Below are 15,862 nucleotides of genomic sequence, written 5' to 3'. Positions count from 1 at the left end.
AAACGGCTCTCTCTCGCTCTACAATTCCCATATTGTGGATTTTTGTGGTTTGAAGATTCGTTAATTCTCAGCGTATCAACAAGGATATATAGTTAGATATTGAGCTTCTAAGATGAACTTGCGACCCTCTAGTGCACCACCACTAGTACTCTTTTTTTTTTTTTCCAATTTCATTTTTACCCTCTAGTGCACACGCACGTTGTCAACGATTCATAAAGAATATCAATTTTTTTTTAAAAAATCAAGTGCAATTTTGATAACTTGTTATGTGATATAAAAGGGAAAGTTTCTGAAATAATTCCCAACACCTAGTGTGAGGTGGTAAAATATAACAGCTCCAAGATGATTCTCAAGGCCCAGTAAAAGGTCATTACTAGAAGACAAAGGAAGAGAGAGGGAAAAAAGATAAAGAGGGAATAAAGGAAGGCAAAGTGTCAGGAGGAAAAGAGAGGATGAGACATAAATGAGGGATGATGTGACTTAAAAAAAGGGGGACTTTTGGCAAGAGTTCTCCAAAAAGGCTTCTTCAACCTAAAGATAAGGGTTCCAACGAGGAGATGTAGACAAGAAGATAGATATTCGAAATCTATTGTATAGTTAGGATGAGAGACTGTAAAATAAGCTTATTATAGTGGATTCTACCCTCCCCTCAACTCCGTGGACGTAGGCCTAGTACTGAACTACATAAATCTACGTGTCTCTCTCTATTTATTTCATCTTTATTTATTTACTATTTATTGCTAGGTATGTACGCACGAACACTATACAGCCAAGGGCTCCACACAACACCAATCTAGGCCAAGACAACCTCAGCGGGTTGGGAATGGATCTTGCTCCCCTTCTAAATTTCTATACCCTTTTCAGGCGTTAACACCCAGAAAATAAAAGGAAGAGAAGACAAGCACATACACATACACATTGTAGAAACTTGGAGCTGTGCTCGTCGCTTGGGTTTATACAGAGTCAAGCTGATCTGAACCAAGGAGTACTCTGTCAAAGTCAGCTCGTTATGGTTCTCTTTTTCGGAGCTAAATACGTTTTCTCTAGCTGTTGGGTGAGTTTATAAGAAGCTACCATGAGTAGATTCAAAATGATGCTATTTACTGAAATTACGAAGTGTCCTTGGACAATGCTGTTGATCTCCTCCCCAATAACTAGGTCAACTCAAGATGAGTGATAAACAATGTACGCAAACTACATTTTCATGCTTCTGTTGTTGTCAACTACATTATTAAAAACTCCTAGCTAAGCTGCTAATTAATTGACAAAAACAACAGGAAGTATGGAAGTTATAAACTGAAGTATTCTTTGTATCCACTTTACTTACTATTTCAATCTTTTTACTTTTTTTTTTTTTTCTTGATAGGCAGCTACAACTAGGGGTGAAAGTTTAAACTGGAAAATAGAACGGTTACACCCCTAGCTACAAGTGTCGAAAGTGCTGCTAGAAAAATAGTGTAAGGGAAATTTAGCCCTGCTAAGAATCATCATGTATATATAATATACGCAAATCATAGTTTGGATGGAGTTAACCATTGGAAGTAAAGGAGTGTTAATTTTTCGACTCAAGTAAAAAGATATGAAACACAGAAGTAAAAAACACAAACTTCCTTCGGTAGAAATGTCTCATTATGATTAAACAATTGAAACAAGTAAAGTTAACATAAGCCAGTCTTTCAACTGCAAATTGGTGGGGTAGGAGCTAAATTCACAAGCCGAAAACCATATACAAACATCCAGGTACAGTCAAAGTACAAAGGAGAAAAATAATGAGGGTGGCATTGATTAATCGATCAATTAATCAATACACCAACGGATGCTATTCAAACACCTCTGTACAGTTGTTAGAAAACAAATACTTGTAAAGCCAAGGAGAGCCACCATCTTTTTATGCCTGTAGGTACCCCTTCCCTTCAAGGTAAGAAACCACTACTTCAGCCATTTCACTTGGGCAAGCACCATATCCTCTTTTGTGCTGTAATACAATCTGAGTAATACAAACGTCCCCTTTAAATGTTATATAAATCAAACAACAACAAAAACTGAAGATAGAAAGCCAAAACATTAGAAATGGCAGTACTTCTTTAGGAAAGTATAACAAATGCTTGTTAATGTTGCAGTTATTATGTCATTTTAGTAATACAGCTAAACAAGCAGCAGTGCCTGTTGAGGCACATACAACCAAACTAAAGTATCCTGGCACGAATTTTGTTTCACTTGGGGCATACATACCTAAAAACAAATCATGAAAATGCACCTGAGTACTGATGAGGAGTCTCTTCAAGGGACTAATTCTAAAAAGGTCTCAATCATGTTACTGGTTTTAGTTATTTAACCACTTCAAAAGGCTAAAGTATATATTTCCAAGGAGGAGCTGCATGCAAGCACAATAAATTCTATTTGAGTTTAGAAACAGCAATAGAACTCGTTCTTCTTCTAAGAAGCTTCAAAATTCAGAGACAGTACTCCCTATCCTGTGAGAAATGCCTCTCTTCATATTTAAGTGTATCATATGCGTTCTGCTTTTCTTTATTGCTGCTGTTTGGAAGATGACTCCATTATGCCTTATGTGGCGCATTGAGTTGAAAGGAATGGCTGTTGCTTTGGAGATATAGAGAACGCTCAATGGGAGAGATAATAGGCTCTTTCTTTCATACTTCATTTCTTTGGGCTTCAGCTATTTTTCTTGATGGGTCTAATTTTCATTATTTTCCTAGCTTGTAATGAGGTGTTTTCTCCTGTATACTGCATGTATACTTGGGCTATGCCTATTACGTGGTTTAATAAATTTTCTTTTTACTTATCAAAAGAAAAATATATTCATTCTGCTTTTCTAAAATAAAAAGGGACATACCTCGCAATTTAATGGTGGTTCATATGGATCATCAATCCCAGTAAAACCTGCAAATTTTCAGAGTGATATTAGAATGACAGACTAAAACAGGACGGCAAGCTATGGTCTTTTTTATCACAGACCATACATCTTCTGGTAGGTTATATTATAACAACAAATGCACAATGGCACAAGTACATTATTTTCACAACAAGCCACTTTGAAGCATAAGGTGAGATATACCACTTTGAACATGCTGTGCAAGGATATTCCATAATTAGATCAGAAAATACTCGGAAAAGTTATAATTAAGCAAAAGTAGCTCAATCTCGATAAGCTATAAATTAAAATTTGATAAATGAAATATGGCAGCTTTAGGCAAGCCATCAAAACTCAGAAGATGGTAATTGACCAAAGTCAGAATATTATTTTACAGTTACCTTTGATCTTTCCTGCACGTGCGAGCTTATATAGGCCCTTTGGGTCTCTTGCTTCACAAACATGGAGAGGCACATCCATGAAAACCTGTATTTTTTTTTTTTTTTCGTTAAAGAAGAAATTCTATTAATGAGCATAGGCATAGTCCAAGTAAACGGGACATATACAAGAGCACCTATGTGAAAAGCCTGTTATATTAAGCATTCTAAAGTGTGATTAAGAACTGAAGCATCCTTTTCCATTTTGGTTTTGTAATCATTTTCCACAAAACTACTGGAATAACTTCCAGTTCATCAAAAGCACTTGTAAACTCAGGAAGAACCAACCTCAATAAAATCACCATCTGGTAATAGAGCGCGGCACATATCTCGATCTCTTCTGTAGGGAGAAATCAAACAAGCAATGCATATAACTCCAGAATCTGCAAACAGCTTTGCTACCTCTCCTGAAAGACATAGAAAGCAAAAAGAAGAAATTAATCTATAAAATTCATAATCCAACACCTGAAAGGCACCATTTGCCTCGTCAACATAAACAATTATGGCTGCAATAACTTAGTAGTATATCAAAGAAGTCTTTTGAGAGGGGCCGCTTGAGCAAAACTTACCAATCCTCCTGATGTTCTCTGCACGGTCTTCTGCTTTAAAAGTTAGGTCACGATTCAGGCCGTGCCTCATATTGTCCCCATCAAGAATATAAGACAGCTTACCCCTTTGATACAAACTCTGACTCAAAGCACATGCTACAGTGCTCTTTCCTGCAAGATAAAGGCCAACAGATTTAGAAAAGGGCCTCATACAATGCATACTTTCACCATAACATGGTAAAGTGCCTCAAAGAGTCAAACTTGAGAAAACCATCCTTCTGGACGAGATATTTGGCTCGTTGAAATAACGCAACCTCCTCTGTTGCCTACCTCATTCAAGAAAATCAACCCTTGAGGACAGAGTTACATAAAAACTTTTGTGCAGTTGGTTTTAAGATGCTTGTGCAAGGCAATTCCAAAATACCATGACACTGAATACTAACTTATTGAAGAATGTGATCTGATAACAAGTCCAAAAGGGAAATAATTTAACCGGCAACTAACGGTTATCCACAAAAAAGGATCTTACACAAGTGCAATCTGATATAAAAAATTTGGCCATATGCAACCACATTTCATCACAAGACTAATGAAATTTAATTTGAGCCTATAAGAATCTCGACTAATGGAAAATGCAGAAGCAAGTAATGTTATCTGAAAACGGGGAAAGATTCATATGGCTACAAACATCAGCATCCTATATTTTTATAACTTGGTAAGTTGGCTGAAACATTGAATGAATCCAAACAACTTTTATCAGAAATTTGATATCCAACATTAATCAACGAATATAATAACATCAAACCTGAACCACTGAGACCTGTGATCCATATAACGCATCCTTTCTGGTTGAGTAAGTTCTGCCTGTCAACTTTTCTAACTGAACAATCATGCCATTTAATGTTTCTCGAATTACCAACAGTGGATAACTGGCTGGGGATTTTCCCTGATTAGAAAACATATAAGAAATCTGAATGATACGATCCAAAACTAACTGTTCTATACGTGGGCACTTTAAACTTCAGTTTACAGAAAAAAAGAGGATATTTTCCTTGCCGTTCTTTAATTTGTTCACTCTCTCAACAACCAAACAGATCATAAAAAACAACTTCACTGGAAGAATGAAATCAAAGGCCGGAGTAGTTGTACACAAATTAATTGTCTCGGAGCATTCCCATATCTTAAAAGCTCAAATAAATCAGGGGGAATCGAAAAGAAAAAAAAAAACCACATTTTCTTTATCCCAAAATATTTTCTCATTCTGGGAAACCAAACAACCGGCTGATAGAATCTAATTGAAAGCAAAAACCAAAAGTGCAGAGTTTCGAAAATACCAGAATTAGAAGCGTGCCTATTCGTCGATTTGTCGTTCAGATCTTCCGCCTTTCCGTTCACAGCTACCCTCCTCGACCCATCCAGCGCCTTGATTCGCAAAGAGCCCCTCGATTTCAAAGTAATGGCGGAACCGCCGTTGGGTAGTCTAGAGAATACGAATCCTAGCTTCGGCGACGACGAGGATTCGAACCGTGTCGACCATACAAGCCATGGCGGTGGTTTCCCTCCAACAGCAGTCATGTGTCCACTGTCATACGATCAAAATACAATCTAATTATTTAAAAAAATAACTAAAAATTTATAAAGAAGAAAAAAACATAATATTCTTTTTATATATACAATTTCCGAAACTAATTTTGGAAAGATTGGGTGGTTTGAGCCTTGATAGAGGTGGTATGACATGGGAATTTGCAATGGTGGTGAGGGTGTTTAGGTTGGTCGTTAATTCAATTTAGGGATCGTAAAAAATGTAACGGTTGGTTTTAAAGGTGCGCGAACGAGTGTACGTAGAGGGAGTTTTTTTGGAGGTATAGAAAAAGTTGAAAGTGACGTCGCTTTGGATTTATGGTGAATGATAAACCATGTGGGGTTCGTTGTTGCTCACTGGGCCTATCACTCACTTCCACTAATGTCTTGTTTCAACTTTCTAGTTCTCGTTTAACACATTATTGTATTCTTGTGCATGCTTAGAATAGTTAGAATGCATATTCAGTAGTCACGTGATCCCTGATTGTAATCTGTAAGAAGCACAAAAACAATGTTGTCCCTGCAGGGCCCAGGAGGGACCATGTGATGGACGTCCCTTCCTCACTTGAAGAGACCCACCTTTTGTTGGGAATGAACCGAACAAACAAAGGTTAAGTTGAAGTAAATAATAGTGGAAGTAACAAAATAAACAATAATCACATAAAGAATACTAAGATTTAAGTAGTTCAGCTCAATGTGAGCCTACGTCCACTGTCGGGGTGGGTTTCAATGATTTCACTATGAACAAAGATGAAGTACAAGAGTATTGATCACAAAATCCTTAATCCCAAAGCCCCAATACACCCAATGGACTCATAGGATTGTATACAAAAGAATTCTCAAAACACTCTCTAACTTGGCTGCTGAGCACACTTTAAAATGAAGAGAAAATGATGCATTTATAGGACTCTGCGCTAATTCAGAACATTCGTTCGAGCGGACATCGAGCAAAGTGTCGAGCACATGTTAGAGTTGCATATTCGCTTGAGCGGAGACTCGAGCGAGTGTCAAGCGGAGCTCTCTGAAAATATTCGCTCGAGCGGAGACTCGAGCAAATGTTGAGCGGAACTCTTTGTTTCTACTTGGCTCGAGTGGACGTCGAGCGAAGTGTCAAGCTCACCTTGCTTGAGCCAACATCAAGCCATAGTCAAGTTAGGATCAAGCCAAGGTCAAGCAACAGTCAAGCCAAGTCCCAAAAAAACACATTTTTAGCAGGAAATCAAGTCAAACTCAACAAATCTCCACCTTGGCTTGAATTCCTTCAAGCCTAAACAAAAAAATCACTAAATAAGGAACCGACCCCCTCCACCAAATCCCCTAAGGGAATAACATATCCCGAACACCAATCAAGTCCAAACAAAGTTTGACCTTGTATACTGGAACTGGCTTTGTCATCACATCTACTGGATTCTCAGTAGTAGCAATTTTTTGAATTTCTAATACGCCCTCTATAACAATTTCCCGAAGAAAATGATGCCTGACATCAATATGCTTTGTCCTCTCATGATACATTTGATTTTTGATCAAATATATTGCACTTTGGCTATCACAAAACACTAAAATTGCATCTTGCTGTAATCCCAAATCACTGATCAAATCTTTCAACCAAATGGCCTCCTTGACAGCCTCGGCTGCTGCCATATACTCTACTTCTGTAGTTGATAAAGCAACGGTAGATTGTAGTGTTGCTTTCCAACTAATAGCAGAGCCACACAAAGTGAAAACATATCCTGTCAACGATCTTTTCTTATCCAAATCCCCAGCATAATCGGAATCAACATAACCAACCACCCTTGAATTCTAGTCAGTTTTTCTATCAAATACTAAACCAAGGTTCGAAGTACCTCTTAAATACCTGAGTATCCATTTCACAGCCTGCCAATGAGATCTACCCGGGTTAGCCATGTACCTGCTAACAACACTCACTGCCTGTGAAATATCTGGACAAGTACAAACCATTGCATACATAATACTGCCAACTGCACTGGAATAAGGAACACTAGCCATGAACCGTTCCTCCTCATCTGTCTGAGGAGATAGGGATGCTGAAAGTTTAAAATGTGTAGCAAGTGGTGTACTTACTGGTTTGGAATCAGACATTCCAAACTTCTGAAAAACTTTCTCAATGTATTTTCCCTGGGACAAATACAACTTTCCAGCTTTCCTATCTCTGTGGATTTCCATCCCTAAAATCTTCTTTGCAACACCTAACTCTTTCATTTCAAACTCATTTCTAAGTTGGGTTTTCAACAAACTAATGTCAAATATGCTTTTAGCAGCAATAAGCATAGCATCAACATAAAGTAGCAAATAGATGAAAGACCCATCAGATAACTACCTATAATAAATGCAACAATCATAGCTACACCTCACATAACCATGATCTATCATAAAAAAGTCAAAGCGTTTATACCATTGCCTCGGAGACTGTTTCAAACCATACAATGATTTCTTCAATCTGCACACATGATCTTCTTTTCCTTGAACAATGAACCCCTTCGTCTGATGCATGTAAATGATCTCCTCCAGGTCACCATGCAGGAACACTGTTTTAACGTCAAGTTGCTGAAGCTCTAAGTCATGTGCTGCCACTATGGCAAGCAACACCCTAATTGAATTGTGTTTCACAACTGGAAAGAAAACTTCATTGAAGTCGATGCCTTCTCTCTGACTGTAGCATTTTGCAACCAAGCGTGCCTTGTGCCTTGTACCTTGCATCTGCAACACCTTGGATTCCTTCTTTTCTTTTGAAGACCCATTTGCAACCAATAGTCTTCGTCTTCTTAGGCAACTTAACTAGATGCCAAGTTTGGTTCTTGTGAAGAGATTCAATCTTCTCAGTCATTGCTGCGCACCATTGTGCACACTCCTAACTTTTGACAGCTTTTGAATAAGTGAAAGGCTCCTGACCATCTATTGCCTCTGCTGTAGTAAGTGCATACATCACCATATCTGCATGGGCATATCTTTGAGGTGGCCTGATTTGCCTTCTCTGTCTACTAGTAGCAATACTGTAGTCTTGCTCACCCTGTGCTCCATAATCAAAATCAAGATCGTGCTCACCTGAAATAACATGATCTTGGGTGTCGTCAGGCACCCCCTGTGAAGTCTCAACTTGTAACTCCACATTCTTGCCATTATTATGCTCTTCACCTGTAGGCACAGTAAACTCCTTTCTCGGATTAAGCATGGATTGTTCATCAAATACTACATCCCTACTAATTACAAACTTAGGTGATTTGGGATCAGTACACCATAATCTGAATCCTTTCACCCCACTGGCATATCCAATGAATATGCCCTTCTTTGCCCTTGGCTCAAGTTTTCCATCATTAACATGGAAATATGCAAGACAACCAACAATTTTCAAGTTTGAATAATCAGAGGGAGTACCAGACCATACCTCATTTGGAGTTTTTAAACCAATAGCTGTGGCTGGAGAGCGATTAACCAAATAGCAAGCTGTGTTAACTGCTTCAGCCCAAAAATCTTTAGACAAGCCGACATTTGAAAGCATACTACGGGCCCTCTCCAAGAAAGTCATATTCATCCGCTCAGTTATTCCATTTTGTTGTAGAGTATGTCTCACTGTGCGGTGCCTCACTATGCCTTCATCTTTGCAGAATTCATCAAAATCACCTCTGCAGAATTCCATACCGTTGTCGGTTCGGAGTTGCTTAACCTTCTTTCTTGTCTGATTTTCAATCAAAACCTTCCACTGTTTAAAGTTAGCAAATACATCGCTCTTATGTTCAAAAAATAAGCCCAAACCTTCCGTGAGTAATCATCAATAAAAATAAGCAAATACTGGGCTCCACCTTTCGATGGAACTGAAGATGGACCCCAAAGATCAGAATGAATATAGTCCACAATACTTTTAGTTCTGTGAACTCCTGTAGTAAACTCTGCACTATTTTTCAAACACACAATGTTCACAGAATTCAAGTTTTTCTATCTTCTAATTGCACAACAAACCCTGCTTACTCAGGATAGACATCCCCTTTTCACTCATGTGACCCATACGCATGTGCCATAGATGGGTATTGTCTGAGTCTAGATTATCTGAAATAGACACTGCAGCTGCACCTGTCACTGTACTGCCTTGAAGGAAATAAAGACCATCTATCTTATCTCATCTCATTACAATCATGGAGCCCTTACTGACTTTAATAGCTCCACCTTCACTAGTGTATCGGAAACCTAAAGAATCAAGAGTGCCCAAGGAAATAAGATTGGACGTTAGACAATGTCCTGACAATCCCATCAAACATCTTAATCCTCACTGAACCAATCCCAACAATTCTACACGCCATATCATTTCCCATCAAAACGGAGCCACTGTTGACTGACTCATAGGTAGTGAACGAGTCCCTCTTGGGATACATATGAAAGGTACAAGTTGAGTCCATGACCCACTTGTTACCATAGTGACTATTTGAGCCACTAATTGCTAGAACAATATCTACACCGTTAGACTTTTTATCAGCAACGCTAACAGCATTAGAGGAACTAGTGCCTTCCTCTTTGTTTTTCAGTTTAGGATACTCATTTTTGTAATGGCCAAATTTATGGCAGTAATGATATTTAACATTTTTCTTATTAAATTTCGATTGTGAACTGTCCCTGGATTTACCCCTGTTCTTATCTGAACTTCTCTCACTTGATCTACCCCTGCTAGAGAAACCCTTAACAAACAAACTACTGGCTTGATTCTCTGTCCCCTTCAAATTCAATTTAGTTCTCAATTCCTTAGAGTTCAAAGCAGATTTCACATCCTCTAAGGAAATAGTATCTCTACCATACAACATTGAATTCACAAAATTATTAAACGACATAGGCAACGAACACAAAACGATTAGAGCTTGATCCTCTTCCTCAAGCTTAATATCGATATTCTTTAAATCCATGATAATCTTATTAAATTCATCTAAGTGTTCAGAGATAGGAGTACCTTCCTTCATTTTGAGCGTGTATAACCGTTGCTTCAAATACAAACGGTTGGTGAGCGACTTTTTCATATACAAGCTCTCAAGCTTGGACCAAAGACCTGAAGCGGTCTCCTCATCGGCAACCTCCCTCAAAACTCCATCTGATAGTGATAACAAAATGGCACTATGTGCCTTCTCATCTTCTTTTCTTGACGGTGTAGGAGAATCCTCGGATACCTTCCGTTCCAAAACTTTTGACAAGTCTTGTTGTCGTAACAAAGCCTTCATCTTAATGCGCCACAAACTAAAGCTATTTTGACCTTCAAATTTCTCCACTTCAAACTTTGTCATAGCCATTCCCCAAGACTTTGCATAGAGCTTGGCGCTCTGATACCAGTTTGTTGGGAATTGACCGAACAAACAAAAGTTAAGTTGAAGTAAATAATAGCGGAAGTAACAAAATAAACAACAATCACACAAAGAACACCAAGATTTAAGTGGTTTAGCTCAATGTGAGCCTACGTCCACCGTCGGGGTCGGTTTCAATGATTTCACTATGAACAAAGATGGAGTACAAGAGTATTGATCACAAAATCCTTAATCTCAAAGCCCCAATACACCCAATGGACTCTTAGGATTGTATACAAAAGAATTCTCAAAACACTCTCTAACTTGGCTGCTGAGCACACTTTAAAATGAAGAGAAAATGATGCATTTATAAGACTCTGCGCTAATTCAGAACACTCGCTCGAGCAGACATCGAGTGAAGTGTCGAGCGCACGTTAGGGTTGTATATTCGCTCGAGCGGAGACTCGAGCGAGTGTCAAGTGGAGCTCTCTGGAAATATTCACTCGAGCGGAGACTCGAGCAGACGTCGAGCGGAACTCTCTGTTTCTACTTGGCTCGAGCGGACGTCGAGCGAAGTGTCAAGCTCACCTTGCTTGAGCCAACGTCAAGCCACAGTCAAGCCAGGATCAAGTCAAGGTCAAGCAACAGTCAAGCCAAGTCCCAAAAAAACACATTTTTAGCAGGAAATCAAGTCAAACTCAACACCCTGACTCTTCCTTTGCCAAAGATCTATCTCGAGGGGGTGGCAGTCAGCATCTGTTTATCTCATCTGATCAAGCTCTTCAATCAAGGAATTAGTGGCAATCAGCATTAGTATCACAATCTCCATTCACGCAGTCCCCTTACTGATTTGATCAATGAATATGGATATTTTTGTATATTTAGTTTTATTAACGTAGCGTGTGCTTAGAAAAAAAATTAAATAAGATGAATTTATAATTATTTAGATAACAAGAGGAAAGGAGAGCCAGCTAGCATGCTTAAACTTTGAGGAGCAAAGTTGTTTGCTCGGATCTATGATCTGTTGATACAACCTTGAAGCTTTGAGCCAAGAAGGGACTTGTCATGGTGGGGTGACTGATTTTCACCTTGTAATCTCCATGAAATAAAGAGGCCTCAAAGAATCCATTAGTATCAGTTGTGCCTTCTGATGAATTAGAACCCCATTCCTGCCTCAGCTTGTCTACGACATTCCCTGTGGCCAAGTTATTGAAATTGTCATCTGTCAAGCACATTCGATAACAACCTCCTGGCGCCAATGCCGACCACAATACGATTCCACTGACCTTCGGGTGGGCGTGTAACTCCCTTAGAATTTGCTCCAAGTACTCTGCCTGTGCCTGCACACATAGTCCAAGAACAAGAACGGTGCTTAATCCCATTCGATCTGAGTGCAGAACTGAACAGAACAGATTCATTTCATATACTATTAATGATGTTTAAAAGGCAAATGTTATATGCTTTTGCCTCTTGAACTTCTTACCTGTTCACCAAAGTTGTTTGCAACATCCAGTTCTGTAATCCAAATGGGCAGCGAGGCGGAAGCAAGAATATCAATGGAAGCTCTAATGTAAGGAAGGTTTGGAGGATTGCTGAAATGACCCTGGAGCCCGATCCCCAGTGTCAAATTGTTGTTTCCGGGAAAACCTCGAATCTCTCTCAGCTTCCGAAGGTAGTTATCTGGCTTCGATAAGCCATCGCGATTGTCTTCTATGGTATTATACTCATTGAGAAACAAGGTGGTTGCTGCATCGATCCTCTGAGCACGGTTGTAAAAGCTTGCCGACGCACTTTGCCCAAGCTTACTTTCGAAGAACGAGCTGTGCAAATTTTCATTAACAACATCCCATGCAATAAGCTGTCCTTTGTACTTTGACATGATGGAATTAATTCTCTTGTCAACGGCTATGGCAAGATCTCTTGGCGACAGTGAAGCAACCCAACCTTGTATGTAGTTGGGATCTTCCCACAAGACTGTGTGGCCACGCACAGCAATACTGTGTTGTTTGGCAAACTGAAGCAAGGCATCGGCGTCCTTGTAGTTCTCCTGGCCAGGGACTGGTTCATTGGTGTACCACTTCATTTCATTCTCAAAAGTTGTGACCGTGAACCTTGAGGTGAACCAGTTTTGGTAGGCAGTGTTCGTGAGAATGTTCTTATTTATTGCAGAGCCAAATGGGAAACTTAGTTTCTTCTGTAGGATTGAGATTGACGCGTTGGATATGGGACTGCCTTGCTCATCCACAGCCTGGATTCTCACATTTGTCTTACGCGTCTGTCAAAATTGAAGTTTATTTTTAAGTGACATCCTCATTCATTCTGATAATTTTCTTCTGTATATATAATGATCAGGTTGAACACGTTACATATTTTTTACCTTCTCGATGCTTTGATCTTGATGGGAACTCCACTGGTCTTGGGTGAAGGGTTGTAATGAGATGCTATCTGCCCATATCTCAACCGACGTGTTCTTACTCTAAAGATTATATGAGTAAATGTTATAAAAATGAACGTGGCCCAGAAAGAGTTACAGACGGCAGAGTACTGTCAGAAACTAAGAGGGAATAAACAGAATTCTCTCTAGAAAAACTAGTTTTGGTAAAAGGGAACCTGCATATATGTGTTTTCATACAGAATATACCTCAAAATAAAGCTCAGCTAGGCCTGATACGTTTACATTGAGGCCACCCTTAAGCATGGACCAGCATTTTGACTTAGCAGTGACGGCACCGGCATGTTTCTGCCCAGAAGTCGTTTTAAAAACAGCTGCCACTGGCGCATTCCCATCACTCACTTGTATCCAAGCTGCAGTAACACAAAGCTGATTAATGTGGAAAACTTATTACTAATGGAAGTTTGTATATTGATGGTACGTAATTACAATCACATTCATCTTTCCTTACAATTAATACAAACAAAAATCCAAGTACCAGAGAATGTGTAGAGCTTGTCCTTCTGCAAATAAACCTTCTGAGAGATGCTATCATTTGGCTGTTTTCTGCTGTGAGCCACTATGAATTTGTTACCTCCTGAGAGTACTCTATGTTCTATTTTTGCGTTCTCAAATGTAGACCATCCTCTCAACCCGTGACTCAACTCAGGGTTTATGATAATTCCTCCACCATACTGAGGTTTGTGGGGATTCTCCAAACACTGGCGTAATCAATAAAGTAGAATTCTTTTTCAGATTTTTTGTACAATATCAATATCTACGCCTACCTACAAATACTCCTAAATCAACGTAAACAAACTAGGAAAATAGAAGGAATTCCAATAAAACTTGCCTCAACACTCGCTGTGTAATCGTATGTTAAAGCATCAGCTTCAAATCCTGCAAAAAAAAAAAAAAAGAATTTATTTTTATTTGGTTAGGATACTGAAAACAAAATCCTGATTTATGAAACAATGGGAAACTAGATGTTGTAAATAATTTCGTTTACACGATTAAAATGTGATAAATCAAAAGAAAAAGGTCAAGATAAGAAACAGCGGAGAAAAGAAATCGTGTTTGGGCAAGAGGTTGGTGGACGCATGACGCCACAAAAAGCTGTTTATTGGCAAAGAAAAAGGAAATGCGTACCTTGTTTTGTAAAATGATGTTCATGGGAGAAGAGAGACTTGGGGAAGGAGTCCATAAATTAAAATGGAGAATAAAACGAACAGGCAACACAACAGACAAGAGACCAATGTGTCAAAAATGTGAGAAATGGTGTCTAGCTAGCCTTTGCAACAAAGGATTATGCATGCATCCATATATGCACAAACAGTACGTAAAGCTTGAAACAAAGCAGATTAAATTCTTTTGTCCATATCTCCTCCTTTCCTATAGTTAAAAACAACAGTGATCAGTAAAATCATGAACGTAAATAGAACAGTATCCTTCTATTTCTGGTGATCGAATATGCATACATTCTTTGCGTTAAAACTTAATTCTTATAAAGGAATGTACAGAGAACAAACCTGCAAAAAGCAGAGTACAAAACAACAGCAACGAGGGAAGCATGTTGTTGCAAACCTGAATTCCACGGGAACCAGCTGTCAATCAAAACCATCCAGAAAATGATGTGCGTCATGTTAAGAATAAAAAGACAAAGCCAAAAGAAGAGAGAGAGAGAGAGAGGTATGCATACAGAGGAAGAAAAAGGGCCAAGAGAGATTGAAAAGCAGTATCAGAAGTTGAAGCCAGCCAGTCTATACGTATTTAGGAATATATATATACATGATTTGTTATGCGGGGAAGGTAGCCTCCTCAAAGATCGCCACCATTGTTAAAAAGTTAAAAACTTCAATGCAGTGTATATATATATCAGAATTAAGTGTTAAAGAATAAACTTGGCAAATATGAATGTCAAATCATTTCTCTAAATACCAACTATATATATAATATCAAAAATAGTAACCTCGATCAAAATCAGCAAATTATTACCTAATATGAACCCTTAACATCTGGGAATAGGATTTTATTGCATTCTTATATGAATTCTTTCTCTTTATTTTATTTTTTAAAATCACCAATAATTCATTCCCCAGCCTATCTCACTTGTGCTCTTCTAATGTTGTATATATGCATTCTTACATGAGATTTGAATTTTATTAATTTTATGACTTCATTATAATCATCACAACTAGAAAATTATTACCTAATTCTATATAAGATCATCAGCTCTAAACCCCTGGTATTTTATTTTCACTTCCTCTGAATATTTCTTTCTTTTTCTATATATACTTTGAGTACTATTTTACTCTAACATGATTTGATTTGAAATATTAATTCTATAGTATTGAGATGTTTTTAAATAATCATAATTTTCAATTAAATTATTCAAATCTTACCCTCTTTGTCAAAAAAGGGTCTACCATGAATAATAGTTTTTCTTTTTGAGATGTGAATTATATATATATATATATGTCCATGCATTTTTTTTCAAAGTGATGGTATGAGGCCTTAATTTTCTTTTTTTTTTTTTGTTTTGAGTCATGTGAGGCTCTAAGATTGCACAAATAATTTCTATATTAATTAGTCACTTCTAATAGGAAATATTTAATCTTTAATCAATATTTCTTTGTATTTAATAACTCACTGAGATGTATGGAGACTGGAAGATCCCTTAATTATTTTTTCTGATAGCAAATTGAGAAAATTGGAAT

General features: G+C 38.1%; 2 protein-coding genes across 5 annotated transcripts; both read right to left on the bottom strand.

Annotated features, from left to right (window-relative positions):
* Window positions 1-1,611: 1,611 nt before the first annotated feature.
* LOC122309751 (adenylyl-sulfate kinase 3-like) lies at window positions 1,612-5,692 on the bottom strand. 3 transcript variants are annotated; one of them, XM_043123384.1, is made up of 8 exons: window positions 5,532-5,692; window positions 5,192-5,439; window positions 4,678-4,803; window positions 3,879-4,028; window positions 3,598-3,716; window positions 3,274-3,358; window positions 2,855-2,901; window positions 1,612-1,987 (listed from the first exon to the last, which is right to left on the bottom strand). In XM_043123384.1, the coding sequence occupies exons 2-8, from the start codon at window positions 5,430-5,432 to the stop codon at window positions 1,889-1,891; spliced, it is 867 nt and encodes a 288-aa protein (XP_042979318.1). In that variant the 5' UTR covers window positions 5,433-5,439; window positions 5,532-5,692; the 3' UTR covers window positions 1,612-1,888. The 3 variants fall into 3 exon arrangements, with proteins under 3 accessions (XP_042979318.1, XP_042979317.1, XP_042979319.1); XM_043123383.1 differs by having other exon boundaries at window positions 4,663-4,803; window positions 5,532-5,691; XM_043123385.1 differs by lacking the exon at window positions 4,678-4,803.
* A 5,940-nt stretch (window positions 5,693-11,632) lies between these two features.
* On the bottom strand, window positions 11,633-14,597 carry LOC122309589 (endo-1,4-beta-xylanase 5-like). 2 transcript variants are annotated; one of them, XM_043123116.1, is made up of 8 exons: window positions 14,295-14,597; window positions 13,999-14,045; window positions 13,645-13,867; window positions 13,356-13,519; window positions 13,092-13,190; window positions 12,198-12,989; window positions 12,001-12,054; window positions 11,766-11,909 (listed from the first exon to the last, which is right to left on the bottom strand). In XM_043123116.1, exons 1-8 carry the CDS (start codon window positions 14,347-14,349, stop codon window positions 11,898-11,900), a joined length of 1,446 nt encoding a protein of 481 aa, XP_042979050.1. In that variant the 5' UTR covers window positions 14,350-14,597; the 3' UTR covers window positions 11,766-11,897. The 2 variants fall into 2 exon arrangements, with proteins under 2 accessions (XP_042979049.1, XP_042979050.1); XM_043123115.1 differs by having other exon boundaries at window positions 11,633-12,054; window positions 14,295-14,596.
* Window positions 14,598-15,862: the final 1,265 nt, after the last annotated feature.

Source organism: Carya illinoinensis, chromosome 5 (assembly GCF_018687715.1).
Source record: "Carya illinoinensis cultivar Pawnee chromosome 5, C.illinoinensisPawnee_v1, whole genome shotgun sequence".
Lineage (NCBI taxonomy): Eukaryota > Viridiplantae > Streptophyta > Magnoliopsida > Fagales > Juglandaceae > Carya > Carya illinoinensis.
The sequence above is the reverse complement of the archived record's forward strand: the minus strand, read 5'-3'. Positions and strand labels throughout refer to the sequence as shown.

Excerpts from the sequence above, each read along its gene's own strand:
- LOC122309751 (XM_043123383.1), bottom strand. The coding sequence starts at position 5,432 with ATGACTGCTGTTGGAGGGAAACCACCGCCATGGCTTGTATGGTCGACA. Across the intron at positions 4,029-4,662 it reads CACAGGTCTCAGTGGTTCAG|GAAAGAGCACTGTAGCATGT; the intron begins GTTTGATGTTAT and ends TTTATCTTGCAG. Across the intron at positions 2,902-3,273 it reads ACGTGCAGGAAAGATCAAAG|GTTTTACTGGGATTGATGAT; the intron begins GTAACTGTAAAA and ends GAAAATTTGCAG.
- LOC122309589 (XM_043123115.1), bottom strand. The coding sequence starts at position 14,349 with ATGGACTCCTTCCCCAAGTCTCTCTTCTCCCATGAACATCATTTTACA. Across the intron at positions 13,868-13,998 it reads ATTACACAGCGAGTGTTGAG|TGTTTGGAGAATCCCCACAA; the intron begins GCAAGTTTTATT and ends TGATTACGCCAG. Across the intron at positions 13,191-13,355 it reads TAGCTGAGCTTTATTTTGAG|AGTAAGAACACGTCGGTTGA; the intron begins GTATATTCTGTA and ends TATAATCTTTAG.